The sequence below is a fragment of the Malus domestica genome, chromosome 16 (genome assembly GCF_042453785.1).
Source record: "Malus domestica chromosome 16, GDT2T_hap1".
NCBI lineage: Eukaryota > Viridiplantae > Streptophyta > Magnoliopsida > Rosales > Rosaceae > Malus > Malus domestica.
Genome location: NC_091676.1, coordinates 10,664,545 through 10,677,607, shown reverse-complemented (window position 1 = coordinate 10,677,607; position 13,063 = coordinate 10,664,545). Strand labels below are relative to the sequence as shown.

Here is a 13,063-nt window from a genome sequence, read left to right as displayed (position 1 = left end):
AGAACTAAAACCCAGCCAGGGAGAAGGTATTTAAGCCACTTGATACCTTTAATGTAATGGTACCAATAAAACCAGCTTTCACAGTGACTGGAAGTTTCAGTGAATTTAAGGCCTCTGCCTTCAACTTCAAATCTTTGAGAACAACATCACCTGTTAATTTGAGGATATATAAGAGTATCAGTGAGTCACTATAAACCACTGCACTTGAGTACATGTTCCCAATACAGTAAGCATACTGCTTAAAAGTTTCACAAACATTACAGCAAAATGTAGTAATCTTATAACTTAGGTAGGAAGGACGAGAAAATACAGAGAAATGACCACTTAAGTCATAATACAAACCTTTCCAGACACTGATTCTTAACGCTTTAACTGAGAGTCCGTGGACATATTTGCCCAAATATCTTCGAAGCAAATGCAGAACCTACCAATAAAACATTATAAGTTATCATTTCATCTAGAGCTACTACATACGAACAAGCATGCATGTCCATTAATGTTTAAACGTAATCCCCTTCCATATGATAAACATAACTTTATTATAGAGAAAGAACAACTACATGCATAAACAAGATTTTCATCTCATCTACCAGAGACTTTGGAATACAGACTATTTGAGACAACAGCGGTTGGAAGTGATTTCCTTATGGGATATGGTCTTATTTGGGACTTCCCATGCCCTATGGTTTCAAATGATTTCATAGATACCCCTTTCTTCTGCTGAATATGAACTGGAAGACTGTTGTTTCTTAAGCAGTCCGTGAATTTCTTGCTTGGCCTAGTTGAGTCTGGTTTATTAATAGTATCTCTGATAGCTGTACTAATTGAACGTTGTACGGGTTATGCAGGTTACACAGGTCATCCAAAATTATAATTTTGCTTCGTTATAAATGATGAAAAACCTTCATAATATATCATCTTCAGTCTCAACTAGAATCTGACAAGGATTTTAAGCTCAAAAAACATCCAGTTTTAGATTCTAAGTTTACGACCCTTCCGTTCCTTCGACTTTCAATATTCTTACTCTAGCAACTTATATATTTTCTATACACACACATACACAAAGACATAGATAGAGAGAGTAATGCTCTTTAACCAAACTATAAAAAGCCGAGTTGCGAGTATGTGACACTCGAATCATGAAATGCTCAACCCATTGTCACAGTTAGCGAGCACTAACCATCAAAATTCTCCACATGCACACACTAGTGTATGTTAACCAGAAGAACAATCAGTTCCTATTACAGTCCTCAGGGTTTAAACATTCTAAAGAAGCCGTTTCTTCATCGTAACGTCTTTAAATTCACATAGCGATCATTTTCAAGTGCAAAATACTAAGCTCTATGAATAATCACTTAGATATACACTAGATACACACATTACACCTTCCCTGACAACAGAAAAACAGAAAAAAGAAATCACAGATACAATTATTCCAATCCAACAAAGCCAGTAATCAAAGGGCTTTCACCAAATTTCAACAATTAAACAAGCTAAACCGATCAAACAGATTCAACAGAGCGCTTATACAATAAAATTCATGGTGTAAACGATAAAAATGGGGAAGAAATGAACGACGAGCCTTACGTGTGCTTCATACATGGTGGCGAAACGAACCGCCTCTTATCGGACACGGTCAGCCGGAGATTACGACCTGAAGAATGCGCAAACGGAGTGTGATCGGCGCCCCGAGCACTGCCATAGAAGTCGGTCAAATTAGGATTTGCAAGCTCAAACCCTCGGAGCGAGAGAGAGTGGGAGGATAGAGAAAGAGAGAGTGAGGAGAGAGAGAGAAGCGAGCGGTTTGAAAGGACCAAATGGGGACAATCTTATGTTGGAAACCAGAAGCGGCATGCGAGTGAACGTTAGATATGTGCGAGTACCATGGTACTGCTTTCAGGTGCTTTTTTTTTTTTTTTTCTGAATTTACACTTTTGTATCATACGCACAGTAGAAAATATCGATAATATCGGCGAAATATCGCCGATATTATCGTTTTTTTGGGACCCTGATATTTTAGTAACTATCCAACTTGTTTTCGGCAGAATATCGTGATATTATCGATAATATCGCGATATTTTCGAAACTATCGCGATATTTGGTATGGACTCATCGGAGAACACGGCCGGAGCAAATAATTCGAAACCCTAAATCCCCAAATGCTAAATCAAAGCAAATGAACTGAATCTACAATACAGGATTCCGAGAAGAACGATTTCAGTACAAAAATCAACATGTTTACAAGAGAAGAACGATTTCAGTACAAAATTCAAAGCAAATGAACCGATTCCCTAAATCCCCAAATTCGGATTCAAAGCAACTGAACTGAATCCCTAATTCCTAAATCCCTAAAATCTATTTCAGTACAAAAATCAAGCAACATGCAGATAAATCGCAATCTGTACAAAAATAGAAACCCTAATTCCTAAATCCCTAAAATCAATTTCAGTACAATAAAGGTGCAACATGCAGAAAAATTGAAATCTGTACAAAAATTTAAAGTAATAGAGGGGAAGAAGAGAAGTAGGAGCCTGGAACATCGTCTTCCTCACGAATCCAAGACGGCTGGGACAAGTTCGTGCTCCTCAGTGGTGTCGACGGCTTGGACTACGGAGACAGAGGGAGACAGGGAGACACGGAGACACGGACGGTTATGGAGTGGTGTCGACGGCTGGGTTTAGGGCGGGTGAGATGGGAGGAGCAGAGGGAGACACGGAGACACGGACGAGGAGGATCGAGATTCGAGAGATGATGTCTCTGTGTGTGTGTGGAAGAACTGGAGAAGGGGGAAGGGAGGGAGAAGACTGAGAACTTCTCGGTGAGAACGAAGGCTCAGACCGACCTCAGAGAGAGAAGAGAGAAGAGAGAGACTGAGAGGATTCGAGAATATGGTAGTGGAGTGGGAAATGAAAGATCGAGAGAGAGACCTCCGTGTGTGGTGTACGTGTGTGGTGTGCGTGTGTGGTGTGGTGGGGGGGTCTCGAAGTGTGTGTGTGGTGGAGTGTGAGTTCTTCAGTCTTTTTGACTGTCTGAGTGATGGTGTCTAAGAAAAAAAAGCATCCAATGCTCCAAATTATTCAAAACCAAATCATTCCAAACCTATGTCTACCTCTCTGATCCAATGATCCAAAGAACTTTTTGCAATTTCAGAACATGCACAACAAATACTACTACTTTAATAATGAAAGCGTGTGACAGTCTTTCACATGCAAAACAGTGTCAATGTCTGTTATATACTTACATTCTTTCATCATCAGAGGCATTCACCGAATTTTAACTTACATTCTTCTTCCCATACCATTTTCAAAACCATTCCAGATCCTTTCCAAAGCCAAGCAACACAAAGGCTTCCATATTTAAGGTAAGTTTACAAACTTAAATTTATATTATTGTAATTTATACAAAAACAAATAAATTTGTGTGCACTCGTATGTTAATTTTTTTAAGTAATTACTTGCATGTTAATTATGTTAATTTTTGTAAGTAATTAAGTAATGTTAATATTAATTGTTTTAAGTAATTAAGTAATGTTGTATAATTATTCCCTAGGATAATTTTAATATGTTTAATGTTATTTATTATTTTATTTTCCTTACCATTTTCAAAGTCATTCCAGATCCATTCCAAAGCTTGAACACAAAGGCTTCAATATTTAAGGTAAGTTTACAAACTTAAATTTATATTATTGTAATTTATACAACAACAAATAAATTTGTGTGGACTCGTATGTGAATCTTTTTAAGTAATTAATACTTGCATGTTAATTTTTGTAAGCAATTAAGTAATGTTAATATTAATTGTTTTAAGTAATTAAGTAATGTTGTATAATTATTCCCTAGGATAATTTTAATATGTTTAATATTATTTATTATTTTATTTCTCTTACCATCTTCATTATCAAATTGGATTATTATTCATTAATATTAGGTTTTTTTATTATCAAATTGGATTATTATTCTTTAATATTAGATTTTTTTATTATCAAATTGGATTATTATTCTTTTATATTAGGTTTTTTTATTATCAAATTGGATTATTATTCTTTTATATTAGGAATTTTTTTTATCAAATTGGTGGATTATTCATTAAATTTGATTATTATCAAATTGGATTATTATTCATCACCATGTTTTATATTAGGATAATTTTTTTTATCAAATTGGTGGATTATTCATTAAATTGGATTATTATCAAATTGGATTATTATTCATCACCATGTTTTATATTAGGATAATTTTTTTATCAAATTGGTGGATTATTCATTAAATTGGATTATTATCAAATTGGATTATTATTATCAAATTGGATTATTATTCATCACCATGTTTTAATTTAGGATAATTTTTTTATCAAATTGGTGGATTATTCATTAAATTGGATTATTATCAAATTGGATTATTATTATCAAATTGGATTATTATTCATCACCATGTTTTAATTTAGGATAATTTTTTTATCAAATTGGTGGATTATTCATTAAATTGGATTATTATCAAATTGGATTATTATTATCAAATTGGATTATTATTCATCACCATGTTTTATATTAGGATTTTGTTTTTATCAAATTGGATTATTATTCATTAAATTGAATTATTATCAAATTGGATTATTATTCATTAATATTAGGTTTTATTATTCCATATTATTTGTATAATTACTTAACTTTTTACAATCATTTTCTTTACTTTGTATTTAATTCTTCTGTAGAATAACTTTATTATTTAGGTTCTCTTATTTTTATCAAAAAATAATTGTCTAATTTTAATGAAAAATAAATATAGGTACATTTAAGATGTCAAGTAAATGTGATCCAGCTTGGGAACATGGAGACCCAATAGACGGAAACAAACATGGCACAATTTGCAAATATTGTGGTCGGGTAATGAAGAGTGGCGGAGTGACACGACTGAAGTATCATCTTAGTGGATTAGATCCATCAAAAAATGTCCAACGATGCGATAATGTCCCCCCAGAAGTGAAGGCATTCATCAGCACATTATTAAAAAATAAAAAACAGCAGAAGGAAAAGATGACACAAGGAATGGAAAATATTCGAGCTGAGCTACGGGGAGAAGTCTATGGCCAAGCGGTTGACAGTGATGATGATGACGATGAGGACGAATGTGATGATGACATGGGACCTGAAGAACGACGCAGTTTGAAACAAGCATTACGTGCCTCCAAACAGTCAGCATGGGAAAGAGAACACCTTCATAAAATTCCTAATAGGGGACAAGGTTCCGAGACAAGTGGTGGTGCACAAATGAGACGGGGAGGCAGTCTTAGAGAATCACAACCAACACCACCAATAGCCCCAAGTTTATATAAGTCATCCAACGCACGTCAAAAGAGTGTTTGGAGTTATTTCAAGGGAGGTAATGTGAAGGAGGGAATGAGGCGTCTAATTAGCAAGTTCTTTATCTATGAAAATGTCCCTGCTGCGAAGGCTTCATCACATCATTTCAAAAATATGGTAGTGGGATGTCAACAGGCCGGTGTTGGAGTACAACCTCCCACTCCCTATGAGATAAGAAACAAATATTTGGATATGGAGTATAAAGACATTGGCGAGTATGTTAACAAGTTGAGGTCAAAGTGGGAAACTAATGGTTGCACAATCATGTGTGACGGATGGACCGGCCCGACCAGATTATCTATCATCAACTTCATGGTATATTCCAAGGGCAAGACAATTTTTTTTGAAGTCTGTTGATGCTTCAGACCATATAAAGAATTACAAATATATTTACAAATTATTGAGGGATGTAATCATGGAGGTGGGAGAGCATAATGTTGTCCAAGTCGTGACCGACAACGGTTCTGCATTTGTCAAAGCTGGAAAAAAGTTAATGAAGCATCATAATGTGTTTTGGACATCATGTGCAGCACATTGTATTGATCTTATGTTTGAGGCAATGGGGAAGAGAGAGAATGTTGCTACTGTGGTCAAAAGAGCTAGAACGATCACTAATTATATTTACAATCACGGTTGGTTGTTGGCAAAGATGCGTGAATTTTGCAGAGGAGAAATTATTCGTCCAGCTACCACTCGATTCGCCACCAACTATATTGCATTAAACAGCCTACTCAAGAAGAAAGCAGGGTTGAAGCAACTATTCACCAGTGATGATTGGGCCAACCACAATTTTAGCCGCTCAAATACAGGTCGTTTGGTGGAAAGTATAGTGCTTGATCATGCTTTTTGGAGTCAAACAGAACATGTGTGTCAAGTGTTTGAACCTCTTTACAAAGTTTTACGGATCGTTGACACAGAAGTGTATCCTACTATGGGGGCTGTATATGAGTTGATGCGTGTAGTGAAGGATGAATTGGAAAGAAAACATGGTGCAAGGTGGGTCGTAAAAATAATTGAAGACCGATGGTATAAAACATTATACCACGATTTGCATGCAGCAGGTATAAATTATGTTATAATTTGCAATTCATTTCTTTAGTTGCATAAGTATTATTTATCTTATTAGAGTATGTGTTTCTTTGAACAGCATATTATTTGAATCCCCGATACCAATACAGACCCGGTGTTGAAGATGATGGTACCCTTATACGTGCTGTACATAATGTATACTCTAAATTAGACCCTGCATCACCATCAGTTGGCCAATTTGGAAATGAGGTACACAATTACTTAAATTATAATAATTACTTTGTTGGATTAAACTAACACAATTTATTGTATTCAGCTAACATGGTTTAAAGATGCAAGAAGAACATTTGGAGAACCAACATCAGTTGCTGCTCGAACAAATATGTCTCCTAGTGAGTATAAACATATTTCACTATAAGTTTATAATAGAATTTGTTGGAGTTATTAGGCTTATTAACATTATTTTTCATTGTAGCTGAATGGTGGATCATGTATGGGACCGATGCACCAACTGTGAGAAAGTTAGCAATAAAAGTATTATCACAAACAGCTTCCTCATCAGCTTGTGAAAGAAATTGGAGCACATTTGCACTCATCCATACAAAGCAAAGAAATAAGTTGGCTCATAGTAGCTTGGAAAAATTAGTTTATTGCTACTACAACATGAAGCTTCAAATTCGAGATAAGGAAGCAGAAATCGATCATGTCGACCGTGGTGACCCACTAGATGTGTTTGATATTGTTGGTGAAGATGATGATACGGAGGGTAACCAACTTTTTCAATGGATTAGACCTCTTCATTTAGATGATGATGAAGGCAACCCAGCTCCCAGAGTTGCTGAAGAAGCACGTAATGAAGGGATAAATGTAGAAAGAGTATTAGAGGAGGAGGTGGGATCTAGCAGCGCTGACTCTTTCGAAGAACTTTTGCACCCAAGGCCAAGCAACACTGGAATTCCACCTTTTTCCAATCCTACACAACCACAACATCGTGCTGATACTAATGATAGCTCTAGTACAAGATCAGAAGACTCACCTACCACCGGAGGTGGGAATGATGAAGGACATAGTGGAGTTGGAGGTAGTGGAGCTGGAGGTAGTGGTGGTGGATATGGAAACTATTATGGACCACCACCTCCCGGATATATGAGCCCCTTCACTGGTGAGGCAAACTTCACGCATGCAACACAAGATGATGACCATGGCAGTAGGCGGGCAGGACCAGGAATTGGTGCCATAGGGAAGGATTATACTCGCAGAGAAAGAGGCAAAGGGATTTTGTCAAGTCAAGAAGATGACTCGTTATCTAGAACTTCAGACTCTTTTGGATTGGGAAGTAGTAACTATGGTTATACTCATAACCAACCATTTCCCTACCCTTCATATCCCATTCCTGTTGGGATGGAATCGAGCGACTCATGGAATCAATCCCAGCCTCAATCTTCAAATGATTTTTCTTATGGACAACCTCAACCAATCTCGGATCCATATGGGTGGCATATTAACAATTACATGCAAAACTATTTTGGGGATTTATCATTTGATAACTACTCTTCACAATACACTCATTCTACACATAGAGATGATGAAGATAGTGACAAATTTGAACCTCATAGGAACTCTATGTGGTACTAAAGTGTAAAATATTGTACTAATTCATTATATATAAATGATTATGGTGTGTTTAGACTTCTTTCATTAATTACTACATATTTTCTACACTCATAATGTTTGTCAGATCGCTATATAATCAACTTGATAATGTTAAATCCATCATGCAATGCATTTCCTTCCAATTTTTTGTGATAAACTAATAGATAATTGACTAAATAAACATCCTAAAAAGTTTCAATACAAATTTCCAAGTTTTTCTTACAATTTCCGTGGTTTCCATGTAATTTTTATCGATATCGATATTTTACCGATATTTCCATCGATATTTCCGTGTTTTCGGACTACCGATATTTCCGATATCACCGATATTTTCTTCCTTGATCATACGACAAGCTCAGGTGCGTTTTGATCTTCTCTTTTTGTTATGATAATTAATAACTGCTTCTATTTTTGGAAATATTCTGAAAAATGAAATAAATGATTTTTTTTTTGTCCAAAATGAAATAAATGATGTGCAGTACTATTGGCAGCTAAAGTCCCCTTTTTAGAGAATTTTTCTATTGTGCACAGAACACAAATAATACATTACGTGTTGTTATATAAATGTAGAAAAGTTTTATTTTTTAAGTTGATAACTTTTTAACACTATATCATTATTTGTATAATGCAACGTGATGTACCACTATATATTTCGAGCACACTGAAAAATCTATGTCCTTTAGAAGAGTTCAAATTTTCAAGCCTAAAATTAGGAGAAAGTTTAATGACTTGGAAAAGGCATGTTTTAAGGAAGATATTTTGCAAATTACGCATAATTTTTCAAGTTACTTTTCTAAATATCAGACCAATTTGTTAATAGGACTTCTTAGAAGATTTGCTAATCTTAAGTTGGTAGTTGTAAACCATTCAGCTATGCATGACACACCTCGACTCAGAATGCACATCTGGACTCCGAATTGAGTTGTGTTGGCCGACACCTGAAAGTGACGAAGCCATAAAGTGTAGTGTAGTGGAAAATGTGAATAAATTTAAACCTAAAAGTGCATAAATATAAAAGTGCGCTATGAGCGAAAATGAACCCATTTCACACATGATGTCAGAACATAAGTAAAGTACAGTAGAGTAGAATGAGAATCATATCATCGAAGGTAATCTCCAATACCAAGATTTGCCACAAATCCTAGTCGATAAGAAAGCTTAGCTATTAAAACCCGGATGGGCAAAAAACAAGGGTGAGTAGGCCTGAAAATTAAGTTTTATAAAAACCTTTCTGAAAACATTATAACCCATCACCGTAAAACAAGTATAGTTTCCAAAATATATTTACTATGTATAGTATAAAATTACTTACCGTAGCTTGCAAAATCTCAAGAATTCATTACGGCACAATATCTCATAACTAAGGTAGGACATCCAAAATCTCAACAGTAATATAAGTAAAATCAGGTGTCATCAATCTATGCTAGCACACAAGTCAGAGTCACCTAATGTGACCTATACAACTGAACTTATGCTCATTAATTTATGCTAGTACACGAATTGGAGTTGCCTAATGAAACCTGTAAGACAAGATTGGGTGTAATCATAACATACGCTCTAATGCTACAATCACGTGAAGACTGACACTATTTGCGGTCACATACGAGTCGGAGTTGCCTATTGCAATACGACAAGATGTCGAAGTTGCCTATTGCAACCTATAAGACATGATTGGCACCTACTTGGATCCAAGGTGAGCATGCGATGCAAATGTGAACATACACGTGAAAGACTGGCCCTGGCCCTAGGCGAGCACTAACACCGGGTGCAGCTATGATGAGCATACTACATAAATCTAAGCATGCCACAATGATTCGATAGTTCTAATCAACATACTAACATTCATAGCCATAGATATAATTATGGCATCAAATATTATAAGCATACATGTGCATCACGTAGGATGTAGCATATTCCATAATTTCTAGTCAATATAACATTCATCAAAGCCGTAACTTGGATTAAAGCCTCCCGCAAGATCCGGAATATTTTCATAAATTCCGTCATTTCGCTAATGCTTATAAACTTTAATCTAATCCAGGCGTAAGTAAGAAATTCCTTTTCAAATGCATAAATGGAAACTATCAATTAGGGGTGGGTTCAAAAAACCGAAAACCGAAAACCAAACCGAACCGAAACCGAAAAAACCGAACCGAACGAAAAAATCGAAACGAATTGAAAAAACTGAACCGAACCGAATTCTTTTGGTTCAGTTCGGTTTTAGTGATCTAGAAACTGAACCAAACCGAACCGAACCAAATTAATTAAATTAAAATTTTTATTAAATTATTTGTTTTGGGTATTATTTTCTAAACCCAATTTGTAAGTTAAAATGTGCTAAACCCAATGTGTTGCCAAACTTTAAGCTCAAAATATTAAAAAATGCCTATAAAAACTCTAAATCCTAACCTATTATTTCTCCCCCATATAAGGTTCCGGAACCAAACCTCCTACTGAAGTACCTACATCCATCTCCATAGTACTGTTTACTTCTGCCCTAGCTTTCTTTTCCAAATCTACTCTCATATAACATGTAACAGAATCCATAAACATTTATTTCGGGTAGATTACTTGGGTAATTTGTGATGGAAAAGAATCCAACACACACTAAATAAATCCACCCACGCATTACTTTTACTAATCAAGTTGTCAACATGCAGTTACAAGCAAACAACCCTGATCTTTGAACAACATCATACAATTTAACTTTTCTAAGTCATTTGTACGATTTTTGTGTTGTGAGGTTGTTAGTTTGGACTTTGGAAGACTTGATTGATGATTTTAGTTCAACTTTAAATGTTTATTTTCATTGTCTTTGATTCTAGTTAGAATTCTTATGTTATGATTGTGTTGGATATGTTAAAATTTAAAATTTCAATGTTTTTCATTTGTTGAAAAAAACAAAAACAAAAAATCGAAATCGAACCGGAAAAAACCGAACCAAAAAAAATGAACCGAACTGAACCGAAATTTTGGTTTGGTTTCGATTTTGGCAAAAAATCGAACCGATTTAAACCGAACCCACCCCTACTATCAATCACACACACACACACACACAAACACACTATAAAAAGGAAAAAACCCATTCACCTAAAGTTCCGCTACAACTCTCTATCACGAATATCGAGGCATCATGAATGATTGTCTCCTAGAACAAATATCAAATCACGCCTCAGAATTCTTATCGATAGAACACGTAACTTACATAAAACACATCCCCAATGACATTCTAGAATGATTTAAAATCTATTGACCAAAGTCAACTACCGGTCAAAGGTCGACGATAGGGTCCACAACCCTACGTAACTCGATCTAGAAGATCCGCACCTCAGATTTTTGATCCGTAACTTCCAAAGATCCACATTATGCTTCTAAAACAACATAATAAAATCTTACCACATCCACGATCGGATCTCCATCAATCACAATTCAAGTGGTGGTCAACTCTTTATTTTACGAACTCACAAATCCAATTCAGGAAAATCTGTACATCGGATTCCCGATTCGTAAGCTTATATGGTCCTCAAATATTACATACTATAACGTATTAAAGTTCGGTGACGATCTAACGGTCGGATCGTCGATTGGTATAAAGTGGCAAACAATGAAAATATGCTCAAACGACGGAATTTCGTCAATCGGGTGTCAAATATGGAATCGGAGTATCCAAATTAGTCTAGGAAGGGCAGGTGGGCTCTCAGCCCACGCGCCGTCGCACGCGGGGGCCGACCACCCCAACTCGCCGAAAAAATTCAACTATTTCTAAAAATTCTCGAATTTTACAGGAATGAAGATCTCAACGAGTATAGCAAGGTTTATACATGTGGCCAAGTCTAATTTGGCCGGGAAAACTCCTGATTTTTCCCTCGAACGGCTGGAACCCTAGTTTTGGGTGTGCTTCAAATCGACCTCTATATGCGCTCAAACGCCTCCACCATTACTTAGGCTTTGTTCCTGGTCTCCAGAAAAGTGTTTTGGTGGTGGTGATCAATGGTGGTGGCTTCGAAAATAGCGGATTGCCTCCGTGGGTGCCATCGAAGTCATCAACTTCGTTCCTCGTGAAACCAAGGCCAAAAACCCTCAAATTTTTAGTGAAAATGAGAGAATAAAGGTCAGGGTTGTGTATGCAGGTAAAGGTTAGGTATAATTCATCGGAAAAATCGACCGAATTTGGCTACCCATAATTGGGTCTACATCGGGTCACAAACGAGTCGTCTGGGATCCGGTTTGGCTACTCCTCACTTCTCTCATTTCTCTCATTTCTCTGTTTTCTGATTGGTTCACTCTCTTCTCTCCTCATTTCTCTCCTCTTATTAGGCAACATCCTCTTCCCTTCTTCTTTCTTCTGTCCAAACTTCCCATTTCCTTCATTTCTCTCAACCAAATAATAAAATAATAATAATAACTAAATAATCTTAAAGTAATAATATAATTTGAATCAATAGACATAAAATAGTAATATTTACAAAAAGTATTTTTCGGATTCGTAGTTTTGTAAAACTTCTATCGTAATTCTAATCTTGATTCTTCTTGCGCCTTCGCGTTCACAGTGACGAGCACTACAAGGATATGCTAAAAGAATATTTCATACGTCTCACTATACATTGGTCAACGAAAGTCAATACCCTCGCCTTTAGGGCATTATCATCAAATCACTCTTTTAAAATTAATAAAAATGTAAAAATTAGGACGGGTTGTCACAATTTACCCACCTTAAAAAAAATTCGTTCCCAAAATTTGAAATCTCTTGTTATACAAAAGTAGTGAAAAGATAGCAGGAGAAATAAATATGTAAAGGAAGATATCAAGTTAGAGTGATCGCATAAAAGAGAATGTCATTATGTCGCGATCGGAGTGCAGTGATTCCTCTTTCATGCCCCCAAACTCCTACTTTCCTTCTCCTTCAGCACAATACTATAATATAATACTTTTTTTATATAAAAACGTAAAGCCGAAAGTATTTACGTATGTATAATAACATCCTGCCAAAATACATATATATGTAATAACGTGTAGTTAACT

The 13,063-nt window shown here is 35.7% G+C and overlaps 3 protein-coding genes across 6 annotated transcripts in view; 2 read left to right on the top strand and 1 right to left on the bottom strand.

Moving 5' to 3' along the window:
• LOC103405321 (uncharacterized) overlaps positions 1 to 1,902 on the bottom strand; it is a 45,552-nt gene extending 43,650 nt beyond the window's left edge. For 3 of the 4 annotated variants that reach the window (XM_029095841.2, XM_029095843.2, XM_029095842.2), the window contains exons 1-3: positions 1,588 to 1,902; positions 343 to 424; positions 47 to 150 (exon numbers count right to left, since the gene is read on the bottom strand). In XM_029095841.2, the coding sequence (XP_028951674.1) occupies positions 47 to 150; positions 343 to 424; positions 1,588 to 1,602 (201 nt within the window). In that variant the 5' untranslated portion in view covers positions 1,603 to 1,902. The remainder of the gene's footprint in view (positions 1 to 46; positions 151 to 342; positions 425 to 1,587) is intronic. The other variant, XM_070815542.1, reaches the window with a different exon arrangement.
• Positions 1,903 to 3,607: 1,705 nt separating this feature from the next.
• LOC139192802 (uncharacterized) lies at positions 3,608 to 5,802 on the top strand. Its single transcript, XM_070815539.1, has 2 exons — positions 3,608 to 3,657; positions 4,785 to 5,802. Exon 2 carries the CDS (start codon positions 4,796 to 4,798, stop codon positions 5,714 to 5,716), a length of 921 nt encoding a protein of 306 aa, XP_070671640.1. The 5' UTR covers positions 3,608 to 3,657; positions 4,785 to 4,795; the 3' UTR covers positions 5,717 to 5,802.
• Positions 5,803 to 6,200: 398 nt separating this feature from the next.
• On the top strand, positions 6,201 to 11,927 carry LOC139192993 (uncharacterized). The gene is made up of 4 exons (XM_070815945.1): positions 6,201 to 6,420; positions 6,705 to 6,780; positions 6,864 to 7,403; positions 11,827 to 11,927. The coding sequence occupies exons 1-4, from the start codon at positions 6,412 to 6,414 to the stop codon at positions 11,925 to 11,927; spliced, it is 726 nt and encodes a 241-aa protein (XP_070672046.1). The 5' UTR covers positions 6,201 to 6,411.
• Positions 11,928 to 13,063: the final 1,136 nt, after the last annotated feature.

What these genes read in the sequence shown, in the direction of transcription:
- LOC139192993 (XM_070815945.1), top strand. An exon ending in TCGAACAAATATGTCTCCTA is followed by an intron (nt 6,781 to 6,863) that starts GTGAGTATAAAC and finishes TTTTCATTGTAG; the next exon opens with CTGAATGGTGGATCATGTAT. An exon ending in TGATACTAATGATAGCTCTA is followed by an intron (nt 7,404 to 11,826) that starts GTACAAGATCAG and finishes CGAATTTTACAG; the next exon opens with GAATGAAGATCTCAACGAGT.
- LOC139192802 (XM_070815539.1), top strand. Translation starts at nt 4,796, where the DNA reads ATGTCAAGTAAATGTGATCCAGCTTGGGAACATGGAGACCCAATAGAC.